General features: G+C 38.0%; 1 protein-coding gene and 1 long non-coding RNA gene across 2 annotated transcripts; one reads left to right on the plus strand and one right to left on the minus strand.

Moving 5' to 3' along the window:
- Positions 1 to 13,277: 13,277 nt before the first annotated feature.
- Positions 13,278 to 14,352, minus strand: LOC108269667 (uncharacterized). Its single transcript, XR_001813510.3, has 2 exons — positions 13,612 to 14,352; positions 13,278 to 13,524 (listed from the first exon to the last, which is right to left on the minus strand). It is a non-coding gene; the product is annotated as an uncharacterized LOC108269667 (long non-coding RNA).
- Positions 14,353 to 18,547: 4,195 nt separating this feature from the next.
- On the plus strand, positions 18,548 to 21,542 carry LOC108270273 (cytochrome P450 1B1). The gene has a single exon (XM_047157571.2). The coding sequence runs from the start codon at positions 18,879 to 18,881 to the stop codon at positions 20,457 to 20,459; it is 1,581 nt and encodes a 526-aa protein (XP_047013527.1). The 5' UTR covers positions 18,548 to 18,878; the 3' UTR covers positions 20,460 to 21,542.
- Positions 21,543 to 22,079: the final 537 nt, after the last annotated feature.

Genomic DNA, 22,079 nt, shown 5'->3' on the forward strand with positions numbered 1-22,079 from the left:
GGTCAGATTGGTTTGCTTTGCCAGAAAGGATATTATAACTCATAAATTATTATAAATTATTGTAACTAATATAAATTATAAAAAGATATTATAATCCCTCTTCACAACCGCTCTTGACATGTAGCTGCATGATTGTATGACAATTCCATGCCACACCACCAGAGGCCCCCATTGCCTGAATCCTAACCACTTTCCACTTTTCACCTACTCACACAACACCTACAGTGTCTGAAATACTCAAACTATGCCACAGTTAAAGTCAGAAATCACACATTTTTTCCATTCTGATGTTTGATATGAATATTAACTATTAGATATTAACGAAATATTAAGGAAAGAGTTTTATTGTGGTCTTATCTGATGCTCACCAGACAATTCCACACCATACCAACAGAGGCCCCCGTTGCTTGAATCCTACTCAATACCGGTTCACCTACTCTGCTTTTTCACCCTTTGCTTAGTCCTTTAGATTTGTTTACTGGTCTTACTGATTTTTTGGCTTTGACCTCTTTGCCTGGCTTTTTGAAAAACGATTGTTTTCTTTCCCATCTGATTTAATAAACTCTGCACTTGGATCCTACAATTGAGCTTTGTGTAGAGTGTTACAGAAACCTCTCATGGATTCAGCAGAGCTCAAAGCATGCTTAACGAGTCAAGAGTCTCAGCATATCTATCAGTCTCATATCATATTGATTACAGTGACTGCCTAATTACTGAATCTCACACAGCTTCCAGGTATTTTTCCTTAAATCATTTCTCCCATCTATGGATGGGCAGCCAGCTTAAACCATCAAAAGCCTTCTGGACTCTTGACAACAAGGGCAACACCTGTTTGACCTGGTGGAGTGGCCATGAAGAACATGTTTGGGTGGTAGCAGAGCACAAACTCATACTTATACATAGAGGAATATCTGAGTGCCAGAGGATCAGGGCTTCAGAAAATAGTTACTAATAGTTTTCAACTATTCTAGACTTGAAACATTTTTGTTATTGCCCTGGATCTGCTTATGCATTTTCTTACCTTAATTACCTGATTTATTCAGATCAATAGCTACCTATCGCTTGCAGTGCAAACTCTTTTTCATAGGGATTCGACAGAGGGTTTTTTTGTTGTTGTTTTGTTTTTTGTTTTTTGTTTTTACATTTATTTGAAATTCAACAAACTTTTTTTTGATTGTTTGTTTTCTTAATTTGCAGAAGGGTAACATGAGCAAATCTCCTATGTTCTTTATTTTTAGAAACAAGCTATCCTTTTTTCAGACTCTGTTTGCAGTGGTTTGTTTGGGTTGAGAGCTAAAAGCTAGTTTGAAAGACCACCAGTGAAGTTAGTGATTAGAGATGATTTGTTAAGGGAAGGAAGGAGGAGGAATTGGGGGGATATACTAATAGTGGCCCTATTCTATAAAGTCTCTCATTTGTCAATTTAACAGTGCCATTCAGATGTGGCTAAGAGAAGTTGCAATGCATTGTCATGAAGCATGCAATCATGCTGGTTGGAAGCAGTTTTGGGTAATCCATGCTATTTGTGGTTGCTGACAGATTATTTTGCCTGCACTGCTGAAGCCCTGAGGCTGATTATGGAATGTATCATGGAAATGTACAGTATGTGTGCAACATCACATATACTGTACCTGTTTGAAGACAATAAAAAAAATTTGGAAGTTGGTAAAATGCAATTTATTCATTTTCATTGTGTGTTCCAGTGTACAAATCTGTTTCTGTTCAAAAGTAAACCGTAGGATGATCAGGGGTATACATTTCAATAAGATAGAAGTCCATTCACAGTACTACTGAGAGACACTACTGTGATAAAGTGGCTATGTTTGATCAGTCTTCACCTCTAGGTGGTTTGCTCATGTATTGTTTATTAATCACCTTTTACAAGTAATCGAGGACTAATGATATAGTAAAACTATGGATAGTATTTCAAGTCCCTCATGGAAATTTTATACACAGGCGCACAGTCTTTTTCTTCAACCACTTGGGACAAAATGACCCTTAGCCCACTGTCCAATGTGTTGGGTATCAAATGTATCCAAAACAAAAGTGAGTAAATCAGTGGAATGTGCCATTAAACAAGTCTGCCTTAATCCATACACTGGCACTGCTCTGTCCAGCAGACTGGATATGGAGGGTGTTTTTTGCTAACTAAACATTTCTCACTGGCTGTCCTTTCAGACATCTTCACAAACATTCAATCACATCGCTACATTTATCTGCCATTGTTTGTAATATCTGACAGCTTTATGTGTTTTTCTGTGTTTTCTTTGGCATCTACGTTTTTAGATAGTGGTCCATTGCTAATGGTTTCATTGATATGAAGCTTTGGTCCATCTGACTGAGATTTCCCAATTTGATCTGTGTTTCACACTCCAGGGTCATCAATTTCAGGGATGACATTGTGCGAGACCTTTGGGTGAGGATAATGAATAAAATGGAGTGTAGCCACAAACTTATGTGCATGTTTCTCATATGACTGTTGTAACATCCAGCCCATAAATTTCCCCTCCTGTCCACCACAAGGCACCATCACCCATTTACCCCTCCCGCTTCATATTTGACCACTTTAAAAAGCGAATGAACCTGTCACTAAATGAAAAGAAAAACATTAAATAGAAAAAACATGTAATAATCTGGCTTTACAACTGTGCACACCCTTTAACTTATACTTTGGTAACACAGCTATTGCCTGTTATACAACTTTTCAACTATACTAATTTAGCATATCTTAGTTTGGCAATTTTATTCCATTTTTGCTTGCAAAAATGCTCCAGATCTTTCAAGATGTTAGGGGATCTCTTGTGCGCAGCCCTCGTCAGGGCATTCCACAGGTTTTCCATAGGATTTAGATCTGGGCTCTGACTGGGCCTTTCCAAAATGTTGATCTTCTTCTTCTTCTTCTTCTTAAGGCAGTCTTTTGTTGACTTGGAGCTTTGGGTCGTCATTGTGCTAGAAGGTGAAAATGTTCATCACTGGCAGCTGTCTAACAGTGCCCTGCAGGTAGTTTGATGCTGCCACTAGCATGCTTCACAGTGGGTATGGTGTTCTTTGGGTCATAAGCTGTCTTGCTTTCACATCAAACATATCATTTAGAATCATGCCTAAATAGATCTACCTTGGCCTCATCAGTCCATAGCACATTTTGCCACATAGTTTGGGGCGAATTAGGTGGAATTGGATGTTTTATTTATTGTGTGTGTGAGAGAAAATGCTTCTGTTTAGTCATCCTACTCTATAAATGTGAAGAAGAAGGAAGATTGTTGTCACATGCTGGGAGTGACCAGTACATGTCAGATATTCCTACAGCTCCTGTAATATTGTTGCACGTCTCTTGGCAGCATCCCTTACAAGATTTCTTCTGGTCTTTTTTAAGAGAGACATCCTGTTCTTGGTAATGTCAGTGTGATGCCCCATTTTCTCCATTTGTTGATGATGGCCTTTATGGTGTTCCATGGTACATCTTAATGTTTTGGTTTCTTAATGTGTTCAATGGTACATCTGAATGTTTTGGCTTCTGATCAAGACATTTTTGACTCAAAATTTTTCATCTGGTTTCAGCTTATTGCATGAGGCTTGAGAATTAACCTTTCACCGAAGGGCATCATGTTATGTTAAAACTGCTAAAGCTGTCCTCAGTGAAATGTTTTTTAACAACCTAGATATTGAGGCACAGAAAAAATAGACAAAAAAGAATGTCCAAAAATTATTTTAGGCTTAATTCTTCTTTTAACCCTAAATCACAATTTTCAACAAGTATTTCCACTACTCATCTTGTGTTTGTGTGTGACTTATATTTACGATATAGTAGTGTCAGCAAGAAAATATCATGGCTGTTGCAAAGACCACTGGCTTTTAACTGGCAATCCATAGCCACTCAGTGGACTGCCATGGTACTGCAAGGTGGCTAGCAATACTTTTCTTAATTGTAAAATAATGACTGAAGTGATAATACAATGACTATAGTAAATCATGTATTATTATTAGTAGTAGTAGTAGGAGGAGTAGTAGTAGTAGTTCAACATTTGACTCAGAAGGAATATCTAGTTTAGATGCAAGCAAGGTGTAATAAGAGAGTGTGTAAGTTAGTCAGGAAGCAAGTATGTACTAATAGCAAGTTTATTAGGGGAAATTCATTGCTCCTAGTTTCAGAGTCAGAAAATACACATACTGGCCACCACTGGTGGCTTAGCGGTTAAGGCTTGGCACTGCTAAACTTGGTAAAGTAGTTTGCACATACAGTCATGTGAAAAAATAAGAACACCCCATGAATTTTTTGTTGGCTTTTTTGAGATATTTGGACAAGCAAACATGTTATCTTCTTTGAAACAGTGCCTATTAATAAAGTTGATATACTCTATCAAATGACATAAAATGTATACTTTATAGTCAATTTCACAATTTAAATGAACAAAAAACCGATAAGTCACATGGAATAAGTAAGTATACCCCTACATTTATCACACCTTAGTTATCCCTCTCTCATATCTAGTAACTGGTCTTCCCTGTTGTTATTGAGGTGTGTAGTGTAATCATGCCAAGATCTAAAGAGTTCTGTAAGGCCTTCAGAGAAAAGGTTGTGGATGCCTGAATCTGGCAAGGGATTTAAAAAGATTTCCAAATTATTGGAAATACATCATTCCACTGTAAGGAAAATGGTAAATGTTCTGCACTTATACCCCTTTTTTAACTGCTAGTAATTCTTGCAACTTTTGGTGTCAAAGTGCATGCTTCTACAATCAAAAAGAGATTGCACAAATTTGACCTGCATGGGAGGCATGCCAGGAAATAGCATTTACAAGACTACAGCTTCTCCAATGATCATATAGGCAAAGACCAGAATCCATCTGTCTGAAAGTTGAAGTTGAATCAAAAGTGTTTTACTGTTATTTTTCCTGATATTTAAGCATTTTTCCATCATCGGTTATCGGTTTTGTAATATCTTATCAACCGATAAATGGCGATATCTTGTGGGCGAATTGCGCGCAGAACCGCCTTAACAGCCATTAATGTACAAATTAGATTTGTTACATAAATGCTTCACATGAAGTTTAAGCAGTTTGTTGCTAAGAAATAGAGACAAACTCACTGAGTCGCATAATCTGCTTAACCCATTGAAGCTTTTATTTAAAAAAAAAAAAAAAAAGACACTAACGGTGCACTTTATTTATTTATTTACATTTTTTTTTGCACTCTTTCAGACCCCGCTGTTTATTGGTGTATAAATAAAGGTTTTGTTTTTTATGCAAGGAGGAAGTGAAATTGACAAAATTGTAATAAATAAAACGGTTTGTTCAGTTCAGTGGTCAGTTGTTATTATTGTGTCAAAAACAGAAGTAAAACAATAAATAAATAGCAGTTCTGCATATCGGTTATCGGGCACATAAAGATGCAAATAATCATATTGGTATCAGTTATTAAAAAAAATCAATATCGTTCGATCTCTACTTTCAACAGCATAATAATCCAAAGCACTCTAGCAAATCCACCAAGGAATGGCTCAAAAAGTAAAAAAATGGAGGGTTATGAAATGGCCTAGTCAAAATCCAAATTTGAATCCCATTGAAATGTTGTGGGGGGGATTTGAAATGGGCAGTACATTCAAGAAAACCCTCCAACATCTTGCAACTGAAAGAATATTGCATGGAAGAGTGGACAAAAGATCCAGCAAGCATGTTGGTCAATTATGCAAAATTAAAAATATTTGTAATTAAAAAAAAGTATTTGTGGAAAAATAGTCCAGGTTTTCTGTATCACCGTGGAATTATTCAAAACTTTTCTATGTCTTCGGGTTCCCATCATTTAAGTCACACAGAAATGTACTTAACCATGCGCCCACCTTCACATGGCTACATTATCAGAATAGAGAGGGAAGGTCTTAGGGATGTGGATATACACAGTGTTGAACTACTGTGTCCCCCTCCAGCTTCTATTTCACTTCTTACCTTACTATTTCCTTGTCTCTCTTAAACTGCCTGCTGCCCCAAGTTAACCTTTGGTTCAATGCAGCCCACACATGGGCAGTGAGCCAAAACAAATAAACCAGAAGCATGCTGCTTAACAAGGGCATGTACGAGGTCAGAGGGGAGCTCAGCAGGAGGAGACCAGGAGGTGATAGAAGGAAGGGATTCAGTCACGCAAACGCATCAGCTGCCCCAACGGACTCCAGCCTTGTCACGCAGAAGTCCAGACATTTTTTGTTGTTTTTTCAAGCCACAGCCACTCCAACAAAGCCCATTATTATTACAATTTAAGTGATAACTAGACGATTCTACTCACTTTTACAATGACTCGCCTACTTTATTCTCCTAATAAGCCTATTAAACAGTAGTTTGCTCACTTGGAAAGAACTGAAGTACAACCAAAATCTACATGAAACTGACCTCTTTCTAGGCTTAATAGCAGCTTTACAACTAAGACATTGTGTTCTATTTAATGGGTCATTATATATCTCATATTGGATATGGTTATCTGAATGTCGTTATTCTGCACTTACAGTACTTAGAGCTCTCCTCGTTATGCTAGACAGATAGACAACTCCCTCCAACAGGTTGTAGAAGTGTAACGATCTATTTAGTGTACAACTTGAATATAAATAAAGTAAAACTGAAAGAGAAAGAATGTTTCAGATTCTGCATCACAGAGTCAAAAAGTTCATAAATATACATATAAAAATACTCTGCCATATTCAGATTGAAGAGTTAATAGCAAAATTTCACACATTGTAATTCAGACCTCAGACATAACCAAGGACTTAAGCACTACTCAGACAGCTGAGTGGGAGTTGCACCTTGGACTTTAACCCAATTTTCTTGTGTGTTATCAGCTTAAGCCAAGAGCAACAAGTCCAGCAGCACTGTCTGAAAGTTTGATTTAACCACAATATGTCACACTAAAATGTATGTTTTTGGCTGTATATACACAAAAATTGTTCCATTTACTCTTCCAACTGTCTCTTTGAGCTGTTTCCTCCTAATATTTTGCTTGTGACAGAATTCATTCAAGTATTCTTTGTAAATCACTAACGACACATGCACTAGCTGTGCCAATTATCTGATTGCAAAAGTGCTATTTGGGATCTTAGAAAATCAAAGCATTTGTCTTATAAGGATAATGTTAAATATAATCTTTTATTATAACCCCAAGATATTAATACTTTGTGTATACCATGCATTATCGGTCTTGCAGATGAGAATGTACACAGGTCAGTGTCCAGTTGCTGTGAAACTTTTAAATTAGTTAGCATAACCAGAAGCAACCGCAACAGGGGGGATACCTCTGCAATCTTATGCATTTTATGTTTATTATTTGTAACTCATTTTGCAAACAATATAGATTTCCCCTACTGCTTCCATATTATGGGTTATTTTGTGCAGTTTTATGACATCCCACAGATTAAGTCCATTTCTGTTCCTTGTTATAACAGTACAAAATCAGTGCAATTTTCATGTGGCCAAGTACTATAGCAGAGGGTTGTGTATGAAATATACTGCATTACTTAACAAATCATGTTATTGCATCCCTTACACAAAAACTGAAATACTCCTGACATCGACACAATACCCCTTTAAAACGTGTTGCCATTAAATACTGTACATCAAACATATTAACTTGACTGCATTGCTAAAGTGCTTCCAGTGGCTGTTTAGGAAGGTTCTTGTTTTGGTCTTAGTGACTTAGAAGTAAGTTTTCAAATATTTAGAGCATACATTTAGCTGTTAAATCCTTTGTCAATTACTCTCTTACTGAAAAAAGTTAGGATTCTCTATTCTTCTATTACAATTAAGAGTTTCTACTAAATCCGTCAGTTAGGAGCCACTTTGACCTTATTATTCTTTGTGAATGCAGGCCCTGGAGGTTTACCATAGCATAATCTACAAAGAAGGGGGTAGTAAATATTACAAGTGATACATTCAACATATGTAGAACAGAGTTAGCAGACCATGTAAAATATTGGCAGGCTCTTCTAGGAACACATGTTTTGGTGGAATGGGGTGGGTGGACAGTAGAAGATGATTAATGCTCATAGTGAGAGGGAACAGAATTGCAGCTTCTTCCTCTGATTCTTTGACAAAGTTTCACAGTTTCATGACATGAGTTGAGCATTCACCCAAAATGCAAACCAAATCTTTGACTGTGATAATTGTGTTTCTTATACGAAAAGATGCCTGTGGTATGCCACAAGGCTGTGCAGAAATTGATTGTACTTCAGCAAAGGCCACCCACATTTGTCTCTCTTTCATGTCTACTTAAATGTTAAGTAATTAAATCGCTAAAAATTTGTTATGCTCTTTGGCACAATGCAACATGCCATGTATTGCAGTGCCCACACTACATGGAACTACTGTTTACAGAAACCAACCCAGTCTTGGCACTGTGTTGGCCCTTTGGGGTATTTGCTTAATAGGCACTAAGCAATCAATTCAGAAATATCTAAAAAATGTGAAAGTCAACCTCTCTTCAATGAAACAAGAAAGGATAATCATGCTTTTACAACCCCAGTTCCAAAAAAATTTATACCCAATCATGTTACTGACTTATTGCCAATTAGCCTAATTAGTTGCAAAATCTTCCTACAGCTGTTTCTGTTTAGTAACACTTACTTTTACAGCCTTTTGTTGCCCCATCCCAACTTTTTTGAGACGTGTTGTTGCCATCAAATTCAAAATTACCTTATTTTTTTCTTAAAATGGTACATTTCCTCAGTTTAAACATTTGATATGTTTTCTATGTTCTATTGTGAATAACATATGGGTTTATGACATCTACAAATAATTGCATTCTGTTTTTATTTACATTTTACACCGTGTCCCAACTTTTTTGGAATTTTAATTCCATGACTTCCCTTTGCCATTTGGGGTACTAATACTGACATTTCATCAAATTATCTGGATCAAAGGTATACATAGCTTCACAGACATGAATGTGCAAATTGTGAGGGTATGTTTTATGTGATTATGTAACAATGGTGGCAAAATGAAATGGCATTTATCTCATTTACACCCTCCAATGAAATGAAATTTCATTATCAGAAATAGCCATACTAGAAAATGACAGGATTCAAATGTAAAGAAGCAAACAACACCTCCTCTCTTTGCAGTATACTGTACATATTCTCACCACTGCACTGACTCAATGGAAAATGGATTAGAAGATTCATTCTAAATTTATTTCATTTTTGTTCTCACAGCACGTGCATGCTAAGTTGACAGAGGGAGACCATGGCAGCCAACAAATAACTCTGTTGAACTCTGTGAAGTTGGCGTCCTATATGAGGAGAAAATGAACAGAAGCATTTCTTTTCATTTGTGCTTTCTTTGTGTCATATTTTTTCTGCTAAAATATTTTGCCTATATTTAATGACCCATGTGGTCACTCAGCACTACATCAGTCTCTACACTTTTAATGACTTGACAAAAATAGCACAAAGGGTTCTGTTTGACAGCACAAAAAAAAGCACAGATCAATAAAACTGCTTTACTATCTATTGCAAGTTAATGAGGTGTTGATCTCTTTCTCATGTCTATGGTCAAGCTGAGGTAAGAAAAAAGGAGTAAAGCTAGTAAGCTAGAGAAGTAGTAAAGCTAATTAATTATGCATATGAAATACAACCACCCCATGTACCCCCCAAGGCTTCCTATACAGTATGAGTCAGGATAATCGAGGATCAAGTTATTATTATTATTATTATTATTATTATTATTATTATTATTATTATTAGACCCCATCCAGGCTGTTCCCCGCCTTGTGCCCCATGCCCCCTGGGATAGGCTTCAGGTTCCCCACGACCCAGTAAGGATAAGCAGAACAGAAAATGGATGGATTATTATTAAAATTAGAAAAGTCGGGGGGCATGGTGGTTTAGTGGTTAATATGTTTGCCTCACACCTCCAGGGTTGGGTGGCGAATTTTGCCTCCCCTTTGAATGTGCAGAGTTTGCACTTTCTCCCCATGCTTCAGGGGCTTCCTCAAGATACTCCAGTCGTCTCCCCCAGTCCAAAGACATGCGTTGTAGGCTGATTGGCATTTCCAAATTGTCCATAGTGTGTCTGTGAATGTGTGTGTGTGTGTGTGTGATTGTGCACTGTTATGGATTGGCACCCTGTCCAGGGTGTCCCCCACCTTGTGCCTTGAGTTCCCTGGGGATAGGCTCCAGGCGACCCTGTGTAGGATAAGTGGTACAGAAAATGGATGGATGGATCAAAATTATGCGGACACCTGACCATCACACCTGTGTGCGCTCATTCCAAAACCATTGACATTAACATGGAGCTGGTTCCACTGTTTGCTGTTATAATGACCTCTACTCTTTTGGGAAGGCCTTTCCACCAGATTTTGGAACATAGTTGTGGGGATTTGTGTTCATTCAGCCATAAGAGCTTTAGTGAGGTCAGGCACTTATGTCAAGGGAGAAGGCCCGTGGCACAGTACATGTTCCAATTCATCCCAAAAGTGTTTAGTGGGGCTGAGGGCAAGACTCAAATATTTCCACACCAAAATTTGCTAATCATGTCTTTAGAGATCTAGCTTTGTGCCCAGGGGCACTGTCATGCTGGAACAGGTTTGGGGGTTCTTTAGTTCCAGTGAAGAGAACCCAGTAATTCTGCAGCATACAAAAGCATCCTATACAACTGTGTGCTTTCAACTTTGTGGCAACAGTTTGGGGAAGACCCACATATGGATGGGATGGACAGGTGTCCACATACTTAATTAAGGTTAATTAATAAACTAATATTGACGATGCACGTGACACAAGATACAAGATATCATGCGACAGCTTCCTCTGAGACACATGAATCTTTTCAAACTGCTGCTCATGCTGCATCATGGGGTGGCGTAACCTACACATACTGTACATGAGCTCACAGACACCCTGTGATTGACAGGGGAGAAAGAGTATGCCATCCCTCTCACCCAGAGAGCTTTTTTTTTTTTTTTGCTCTCTTGGACTCCCAGCCACATGGCTATGGGTTCATCGGGATTCAGAGTCACAATCTCTGGACGACAGAGTGAAAACTTTTCTGTTGCAGTCCTCAGGAGCTTCTATTTCCAGGGTCCATATGCTAATCAACATCTAAGTGTATATGTCTGTGTAGGTGTAGATGTATGGTCTAAAACCCATATATGGGAGCATATCACACACTTAATTTCAGTTTCAGAAAGAAAAATGTTTTACCTAAAAAAAAAAACCAACCTGATACAAATTCATAAGAACCTGTGAAATAACACCAGAGCCTATGTAAGTCCACCAAGAAAATTGAGAACACTTGTTATTTTGTGTCCTCCTCAATGCTGAACACTTAATTAGGTTACGTACTCTCTGATTGGTCCTTGGGCAGCTTCTACAGTGGGTTAAACTGACTGAAATCAGGGTCATCTGGAAGCCATTTCTCTGAGTAGTGTGTGTTCTCTGCCTCCCCTCTTCCTTCTTTCTCCATCCCATTTTAATCTCTTGGCAGAATCTCCTCCCCCAGCTCCCCAGGGAGGTTGGAGCCCGGTGACTGGGAGCTGCACACGCTATAGGCCTCCATGGCACGCGAACTCATCCCTGCACGCGAGAACAGCTCTCAGCAGCAACAGCAGAGCCTGTATAGATATTGATGCATAATGCTTCTGCACTGTATCATACCTCATTTAAATGTCATATAGGCAGGGAAGAAGAAAATAGGCTATATAGAGAAATTGAGAAACCTCACCTGTTTTTTTTTCTTCTGTAATTAAAAAAAGGTTTACCATGATTTTCTACATGGCTGTAGGCACCGTATCATTGTACATTGCTATATTTGGTTGGTATGGTAATCCAATCATTTGGAAAAGGAAACAATATATTTAAAAAATTTCTTTTTATCCAACACACTGAGATTGGACTTGATTATGAAGTAAAATTTAATATCAAGACATGCACCATGCAGTTTTCTTTAGGAGCCTCCTAACAATTTGGAATTGCCCTCTAGAAAAATGCTATTGAGAGCTACATTTTGTAACATGGCATGTGCTGCACTGTTCTCCATCATACAAATCTTAGCTGAGAATACTTGTGACAAGTAACAGAGAGAAGGAATTATAGGTTGTTTACCAAACATAATGCATACTAACTGCCTAAATATTAAGAAAACCAATGATGTAGTGACATATTTAGTATGGGAGTATGCAGTTTGGGGTCATGGTCCAAGTTTAAAATAATGGTATTTTGTACATTAATGTGACTGTCATCATCACTGAGTATTAGGTGGAAGTGCAAAATCCCTACACAAGAGGTTATCTTTTAATAACTATCAGCCAATGATCCTAAGCAGCACATACTACATGATTGTTACTGAAGAGAAAATGGTTGTGCCACTGAGTATTACTCCGGGCCAGACTGCAGGGTGAACGTTAAAGGTTTCACCGAAGGCTTTGATCATCACGAACACTGATAGATTACATTAATTATTTGATCTTCTGTAACTGCTAAACCAATGCAGACATGGGCAAGAACATGCAAAACTCTGCAAAGATAGTAAAGCTGCAGTTACACCAGAAGCATGTAAAGCCAAGCAAAAATGCCTGTTAACCTGAAGAGAACACAGTGTCAAACATACTATATATCTCAGTGGTACATTATATCAAGGATTTATAGAAAACTATGCTATTGTAATGTGTATACAATGTGCTACTGGCTGTAGCTGCTATTATAACATCCAATTTATTTTTACTTTCTAACAGACTCCCAGCATAAGATATAATGTAGGTAATGTAAAACATAACTCAAATGGTTTACATCATTTAAGCATTAATAAACTGAAGTGCTTTAATTCTTGAACTCTTGGTACTACTCATTACAGAAAAATCCTTCAGAAATTTTCAGTGAGAATGGATTTTGTCTAGAATGGTTCAAGCAAGACTTTTTTTGTACCATCATTTTTTTTTCCTTAACTTTTCTCAGCACCATCTTCCATCCATTATTCCTATGGTGAAACATGGAACTCTTTGTTTTCCATTCCAAATGTTTTTTTTTTTTGTTGTTTTTTGTTTGCTGTCCATTTCCTGTAATTATGGATTTGTACATGTGACACTGCCCCCTAGTGTCCCCACAACTTACATGCAAGTATGAAGTCAGCATGTCCATGCAGCATGCTCTGACTTGCTGAGAGGTGGAAACCAAACCTAACCCAAGTTCAGGATCAAACCAGGAACCTGGGGTCTCACTTATCAAATTGTGCATAAACTTCTAAATTTGTACACAAGCACTGCCAGTACACAAAAGGAAATTGGTATTCATTATGAGGGAGTCCAGGAGATGGATACAAATGCAGAACTTTACTGAAGACAGAACACAGGCTCAGGAAAACAAAAACAAAGAAACACAAGGTACCAGGGTTATCAGAAACTTAGTACAACCAGGAAAGAAACCCTAAGAAAACACTAAATAAAAACATTGCATAATCTGAACAATAACAAAAAGGTAGGAACTCAGACCAAAAACATAACCCAACTTGATGCAGTGCTCCAGCAACTGAGGAGAAAAACCAGGGAACTTTAGTACCACTAAACAGGAAAATGAAACATGGGAATGGTTAGAACACAAAATGGATAAAGACAACAGAAATTGTTGCATGAAAACAATCAGGGTACCCTCTAGTGGCCAAAGACAGAGTTGTCCCTGGGGCCAGGGGGAACAATGGCCTTAACAGGAACGCCGAAGCCACGCGACAGGGGAACACCAAAGCCACACAATGACCTCAGCTGCCCCAGGGGTGGGGTTTAGCAGAGAGCCTCCAATTTAGAGCTCAACCCCTCTCCTAGTCCAGTCTATCCCACTGCACCAAAAAGTCCCTCCTGTTGGTGAACCACCTCTTAAGGTGTCCCCACCTCACAAGCCAAAATCCACTCCCAACCAGCACTGAAGTTCTGCTGTATACATGAGTGGCTGGAGCATTCAGTCATGAGGGAGTCCAGGAGGTGGATACAAATGCACAATTTCTTTTATTGAAGACAGAACACAGGGTACAGGCTCAGGAAAATAAACCTGAGGAATAAACACACTAGGTACTAGGGCTATCAGAAACTTAGTACAACTAGGAAAGAAACCCTAAGAAAACACTAAATAAAACCAAACAGTGCATAAACTGAACAATAACAAACTGTGAGCACTCAGCCCATAACCTAACTTCATGCAACGTTCCAGCCACTGAGAAGAAAAACCAGGGAACTTAAATAGGAGCACTAATCAATCAGGGAAATGAAACACACATGGGAATGATTAAAACACGAAACGGTGGAAGACAACAGAAGAAGAAGAAGACAATCAGGGTGCCCTCTAGTGGTCAAAGATGGAATTGTCCCTGGGGCCATGACATGCATGTGAACTCAATGGACGTTGATAAATCCCACTGCTCTGCTTGTACACGGCTAAACTCAAGTGCATAATGAAACACCCCAAATCGCCATATATGGTAAACAACTTCCCTTTAAAAGCCCAGTAGCCTGCTTGCAATACTTTTACAGCATGGAGTATAAGGAGATGAACTTCGCCAACAATGAATTAGAGATATTGTTGCATGATGTAGAGTAGAAATATAATGATTTATTTGGCAGTTTTATAAGTGGTTTGTCTAAGAAATAAATATGAATTTTATGGTTATGATTTTATGGCTACATACATGCATTCTATTGCCCCACTTGCTTTTTTTTTATTATTATTCTATTGGCCCAGTTGCATTATTATTGTTGTCTTTTCACCTTCCATATTTGGAAATGTCATGTGTGATATGAATGCATGACGTGTGATTATTCAGCACATGACTGGAAAATGTCAGACCTGTCTTCAGTTGCTCATTGAAATATGCCCATGGCTAAACACCAATATGATCTGTTTGGTCACAAGTGTGATGGGAGCGACTCATAATCAATTTACCCACCCAACATTTTTATACCACTAGGGGTTCCTGCATACATATGGTCAGTACTGTGAAAACCTTAAATAAATTTCATTCTATGTGTATGCACAGCTGTCTCATAAATGAGACTCTTGGAGCTGTAAGGTAGGAAATTCCCTACCTTATTTTCTTTTACCATTTAAAAATATTTACTATACTATAATACTATATAAAAATATTACAAAAGTTGAAAAGTTCTTGCTTTAAACTGGTCTTAATTTGTGTATATTTACTCATTTTAATATAGTAGACTGTTATCAAATTAATTGCAATGCACATATATCCAGAGTGTCACTAATGTTGTAACTTTATATATTTTGTGCTAGGGATTGCATCAAGGAAGACTATCTGTGCAACATAAAGATTGAACTCACTCAGAGGTTTGAGTAACTAAAACAGCTTTTTTTAACGGTAGCTCAATGAGAAGTGGAAATGAGACTAGTAAACCATAATTAGCTCCAGAGCTGGACCGGCTGTGTCCACCATGCGACCTGTCTGAACACATCAAGGTTTTAAACCTCTTTCACGCTACCTCAGGAGAGTCAGCCTGGGGTTAGAACCCATTTTTCACAGCCAGGCTACAGGGGATAATCACAGGCAAACATGGCAACCACATGGCAGACATATGCATGCCTATGCACATATTCACGCATGGCTCATCTGGCTCTCATTAGTCTCAATGGCAACATGAGGCCATGTGTTCACAGAGTGAGAATGGAGCAGAAGAGTATTATGCTACATTGGAGGATTCCCCAGAAAAGATAGGGACTTGTGCCAGCAGGAAACACTGTATGAAGCAACATCTGTTTATCTTCTTGATAAAGGAAATATTATTTCCCCATCCTAAGATTTCATATATCACTAAATTCTAAATTCATGTCTGGATGAGCCATGGGAAGCAACAATTGTTTTTAGGCATTCTGGACTGAGCGTGATATTTTATATAATAATAATAATAATAATAATAATAATAATAATAATAATAACCTGACAGTGCTGACCCCTGTCCACCGCCTACAATGTGTGAACATGTGAGCATCTGAACTGGACCATGGAACGTGGCCTGGTCTGATTAATCACATTTTCTTTTGCATCACGTGAAAGAAGTGGTACCAGTATGTGGAAGAAGGCAAGCCGGCACATGCAGTGTGATGCTTTGGGCAATGTTTTGCTGGGAAACCTTGGGTCCTGGCATTAATGTGAATGTTACTTGGACACGTACCACCTACCTAAACATTGTTTGCAGACCAAGTACACCCCTTCATAGCAATGGTATTCCCTAATGGCAGTGGCCTCTTTCAGCAGGATATTGTGTCCTGCCACACTGCAAAAATTGTTCATGAATGGTTTGAGGAACATGACAGAGAGTTCAAGGTGTTGACTTGACCTCCAAATTCCCCAGATCTCAATCTGTTCAAGCATCTGTGGGATGTGCTGGACAAACAAGTCTGCTCTAAGGAGGCCCCACCTCGCAACTTACAGGACTTAAAGGTTCTGCTGCTAATGTCTGGTTGCCAGACACCACGGCACATCTTCACAGGTCTTGTGGAGTCCATGCATCAGTGGGTCAGAGCTGTTTTGGTGCAAAAGGGGGACCGTCATAATATTAGGCAAGTGGTTTTAATGTTATGGCTGATGGTTGTGTGTGTGTGTGTGTGTGTGTGTGTGTGTGTGTGTGTGTGTGTGTGTGTGCGCGTGTGTAAGCCATCACTCATAACACTAAAACCACCTGCTTAATATTGTATAGGTCCCCCTATACTCATGCAAAAAATGTTCATGCAGTAACATGACTATAAGAAGTTTCATGAGCTTCTCAACTATCTCATAATGTCACAACACTGAGATACAATTAAGTATATACAACATTCACAAATTTATGCTGATCTTAACACAATCGTGTTTTAGGAAACAGGCATGCCGTACTTCTGGTGTATGGTCATAATGTGAACTTTAAATTATGAACAATTTGGTGCTCTGTTTGTCATAGCTCTCAGAAACAGATCAGTTTAAATACCTACACGCGTAATACTTGTAAGATTTACGAATGAAACAAACTCTCTCTCTCTCTCTCTCTCTCTCTCACACACACACACACACACACACACATACACACACACACACACACACACTTTTGTAAAAGAGAGTGACTTTTTAAGATTATTAGATGGCTCTGCTCCTCTAAACTCACTGGCTCACTCTGTTAATTACAGCCATTAACTTCCTACAAAAATAAACTCCACAGCTGGTGAGGAACAAGAAACACAAATTTTTGTGTCTGGCTATCAGGCAAGAAATGTTTCACCTCAGGATCTGAGTTCTCAATTAGGTTAATATAATCACCAGAGCTAGAGTGATTTGTATGAGAAATAAATTCTACTTTGTATATTGTGCCAATGTCTTACCAACCACAAAGGCATAAACATAGGGCAAAAAACTTTTTCAGCCAAGAGGTAATATTTACAGTACTGTACCAGCAGTTAAAATATCTAGAGCAACCTTGACAAACGCGAAGCCATGAACTAATGCCGCATATGGAGTATATACTGCATATATGATATAGATAGATAGTATTTTGTCTCGATAGCTACAAAAAAAAATTGTGCATTTTAATAGTTATGACATATGTTGCACGTGCAACAACCGTGAGAAATTATTCTAAGCCAATAATAAATATTAGAGTAAAATATAAATAAATAAAATTAGGCCTACATGTATTATTATTTGTAAAATTGTAAACATATGACTTTTAACGCATGCGGGGTTTTTTTTCTTTTTTCTTTTTTACAACTATTAAAATTCTCAACTTATTAGAAGCTACTGAGAGTAAATACTTCTTGTGTGTTTATTACAAATGCGCACCCAGCTCCGGCCAATTTATTGCCCTTGGGACACATTTAAATTAGGTTATTACCACAACAGATCTTTTATCTTGTTCTCTTTTTTTGGCCAATTATAAACTAAGCATGTTGGGAGATCTGTAATTCAATTTGCTCAGACAAAAATCATAAAAATTATGACAATGTCGCGTTTTAATATGTAGTGGGGGTTCATAACGCGTGAATATATATATATATATATATATATATATATATATATATATATATATATATATATATATATATATATATAAAATAAATATATATATAAAACAGCCATAAAAAGTAACGCACCACTCATATGTTTCTCTCTTTATGAGGAAAACGTTTAGGGTAGAGACCTTAACAATAGCAGGCATAAAAATGAACGATGGTGTAGAACATTTATTGTACAATACAAGGAGATCTTTATTATACATCTGTGTGTCTATGATATGAACATTTCAAAGATGCGAAGAACTGAAACAAACCGTGTGCGCATTTCGTACGGAGAACTTCCACAAGTTCCAGTCTGGTTTTGCGCAAAATACCTAAAAGTTTCCAAACGGACACAAGCATGGAAATTACTATTTAAAATATTCCTTCACGGTCCACGAGGAGCATCACTTAACTGCTCGGTTTCGCCTCCTCTTTTCTTGTGCTGCGAGTTACTTGTGCGCAAAGGTAACACAAGCAGCTCTCCAGGCGTGTGGGAGGAGTGAAGAGAACCGCATGGAGCCCGGCCCCTGTGCTGGAAACATATATAACACGCGCCGGGTTTCCAGATCGAACAGACTAACTTTCTGTGACCAGAAATCAGAACACACGCCATATTCATAATATTGTCTTGAATATTGGTGAGAGATCTTAGCCTGAACCATCTGAACATACAGAAGCTCAGTTCACGTGAACTTTTTTTTTTTTCACTGAGAAAAGGAAAAAGGAGAAATATTTCATCCATTGTGAGTTTTGTTTGTTTGTTTGTTTGTTTTACCTGTCTTTGTATTATTGCTTTCCTAAACAACCTACTGAGAAATCATGTTTTTAAACATAAATTAGATTTTTGGTTGTCCAAATCAGAATTGGAACTTTACAGCAGAATCAAGAGATGGCATTATCAGAGAGTGACTTTGGCATGAAGGGAAGCAGCATCATAAAGGAATGGAGTGGACAAGTCCAACCAGCCCTCATCATTTCCTTCATTTTTCTCTTCTGCCTGGAGGCTTGTCTGTGGATCCGCAACCTTGCTCTCAAGAAAAGGCTGCCAGGGCCTTTTGCATGGCCGCTAGTGGGCAATGCCATGCAACTAGGCCAAATGCCCCACATTACCTTCTCCAGGCTTGCAAAGAAATATGGCAATGTCTACCAGATCCGACTGGGCTGCAATGACATAGTGGTGCTGAATGGATACACAGCCATACGACAAGCTCTCGTACAACATAGCAAAGAGTTTGCAGGAAGACCAAATTTCATCTCCTTTCAAATTATATCTGGGGGGAAAAGTATGACATTCAGCAATTACAGTGAACAGTGGAAGGCACACCGGAGAGTAGCTCAATCTACCTTGAGGGCGTTCTCATCTGCAAACAGTCAGACCAAGAAGGCCTTTGAACAGCATATTGTGGCAGAGGCCATGGATATGGTTCGGAGTTTTCTCAGGCTGAGTGCAGATAGATGTTATTTCAATCCTTCACATGAATTTACAGTTGCTGCTGCTAACGTCATTTGTGCTCTCTGCTTTGGAAAACGTTACGGACATGATGACCCAGAGTTCAGGGCACTTCTGGGTAGGGTAGATAAGTTTGGAGAGACAGTGGGTGCTGGGAGCTTAGTAGATGTCATGCCTTGGCTTCAGTCTTTCCCAAACCCAGTGAGAAGTGTTTACCAGAACTTCAAGACTATCAATAAGGAGTTCTTTGCTTATGTGAAAGACAAAGTTGTGCAGCACAGAGACACATATGACCCTGATGTAACTCGAGACATGAGTGATGCAATCATTAGTGTGATTGAACATGGAAAAAATAACATGTTGACTAAAGACTTTGTGGAGGGAACCGTGACAGATCTCATTGGAGCAGGACAGGACACTGTATCTACTGTTATGCAGTGGATGTTGCTGCTCTTAGTGAAGTACCCAGCCATGCAGACCAAGCTCCAGGAGCAGATTGATAAAGTGGTTGGCCGTGACAGACTGCCCTCAATGGAGGACAAGGTCAACCTGACCTATCTGGATGCCTTCATCTATGAGACTATGCGCTACACCAGCTTTGTGCCTGTCACCATCCCCCACTCCACCACCACAGACGTCACCATCGAGGGCTTCCACATCCCCAAAGACACAGTGGTGTTCATCAACCAGTGGTCTGTGAACCATGACCCACAGAAGTGGCAGGACCCCCAAACCTTCAATCCCTCAAGGTTCCTGGATGAGAATGGAGCCCTTAACAAGGACTTGACCAGCAGTGTAATGATCTTCTCTACAGGTAAGAGGAGATGCATTGGTGACCAGATTGCCAAGACAGAGATATTCTTGTTTTTAGCTATTCTGCTGCATCAGTGCACATTCAAGAGTAACCCCTCTCAGACTCTCACTATGGACTGCTCATACGGGTTAGTACTGAAACCTGTCAAATTTACAGTTACAGCCAAACTAAGAGGGAGACTCCTTGGCCTTGTGTCACCAGCATAAATTAAAGATTTTATGACTGATTATATGACTCAAAGTGAGCAAAGACTGATACATTTTCCAATATATGATATATAACAGTGAGTATTAATAAACTAGCACTGAATGCTGTTCTATATTTAATATTTAAAGATTATTCACACATTTGTTGGCAAGGTGTATCTTTTATTAATGGAAAAAATGGTCATCATATTGTCTGGTAGTTAAAAGGAACTGAGACAGTCTTCATCTCTTTTTGACTATATAGTTAAAATCTGTATAATATTTTACATTGTGTATTCATCATCCTGTGTCTGAAAAATATAAGCTATATAAAAAAGTGTTTCAGCGAGCAGTGCATAACTGTCTATATGATCAAAGTCATTAAAATATGTACTTAACAATTGTTCATTTACAGAAAACTGCTTTGATAGCTTTATGTTCTTCTTTTGGTTCATATGAATGGAAGAAAATACTGTATATGTATATGATTTACTCAGATCTGTATAAAGACTTGTATAAATTGTGGATTATGAGTACTCATAACTGATGTATTTCAGGTATTTTAAATATTAATCATCTACCTTATATGTAAAGCCATCTACTGTATCCAGATGAAAAGAATACACAGCTTGACAGTATGTAGGTAATAAGAAAGTAATGATCATAATCTAGTAGTTACCATGCAGTATGTGAGACATTGCGTCACTGGGATAAATTAAAGTGAATTTTGTTTTGTTGCTCTTATGGAAAGTGTCCATAAGAGATCTTGGCCAAGCGGACTTACTCTTTTTTTTTCCAAATCCTGTTTTTATATTTCACCTGTCATTACAACCCAGCTCACACTGGTTTCCAGGAAATTACTCATGATGAAAAATTTTGTAATAACACTTTTTAAAGTGTTGCTGCAACCTATGCTATTAATTATGAATTGCATATATTAAGAAAATCATTTGATGTTTTGAATTCGAAGGAATAAAACTATTTTGAATATCCAAGAAAGCAAGCATTTAAATTATGCATTGATGTTTTTTTCATTATATTAATTGAAAATAAGCTAATTTTGAAGATACAGTAATTAAATAAAAGTAACAATTTAAAGCAATATTTAACAGTGTTCCTCTGTTTTGTCTCAACTCATATCGCAGGATACCTGTCACATCTATCATTAGGTTACTTCAGCTACAGATTCATAAGATTTCCAGGGCTAAACATGAGCAAGCAGTTATGCCATGAAACTGTATTTTCTATATTTCTGTATTAGTAATGCTGACATTGCATAGTCTATAAGGAAACAAACACTTATAAAAATGACTCAGTTATATGTCATATAATGCACTAAAACAATAAAACACAAAATGTTCTCATCATCATACAGTATAAATGGAATGCCTTCTCAGATAAATTAGACACCATATACAAACATTATTGCCTTGAGTGACTATTATTCAGCTAATGATACCTTCACATATCTTGATATGTCACGCCGTGTCAAATACAAAGAGTGAAAAGATTGGAGTAATTTGTATTTAAAAGAATCCACAGTAGACTGCTTTCTAATGATAATATGCACATGGTAAAAAAAAAAAAAAATTCTACCTGATATGCATGCATTTTGCAGTTTGTCATGTTTTGATGCATGTA

This window comes from Ictalurus punctatus, chromosome 9 (assembly GCF_001660625.3).
Source record: "Ictalurus punctatus breed USDA103 chromosome 9, Coco_2.0, whole genome shotgun sequence".
NCBI classification, from domain to species: Eukaryota; Metazoa; Chordata; class Actinopteri; order Siluriformes; family Ictaluridae; genus Ictalurus; species Ictalurus punctatus.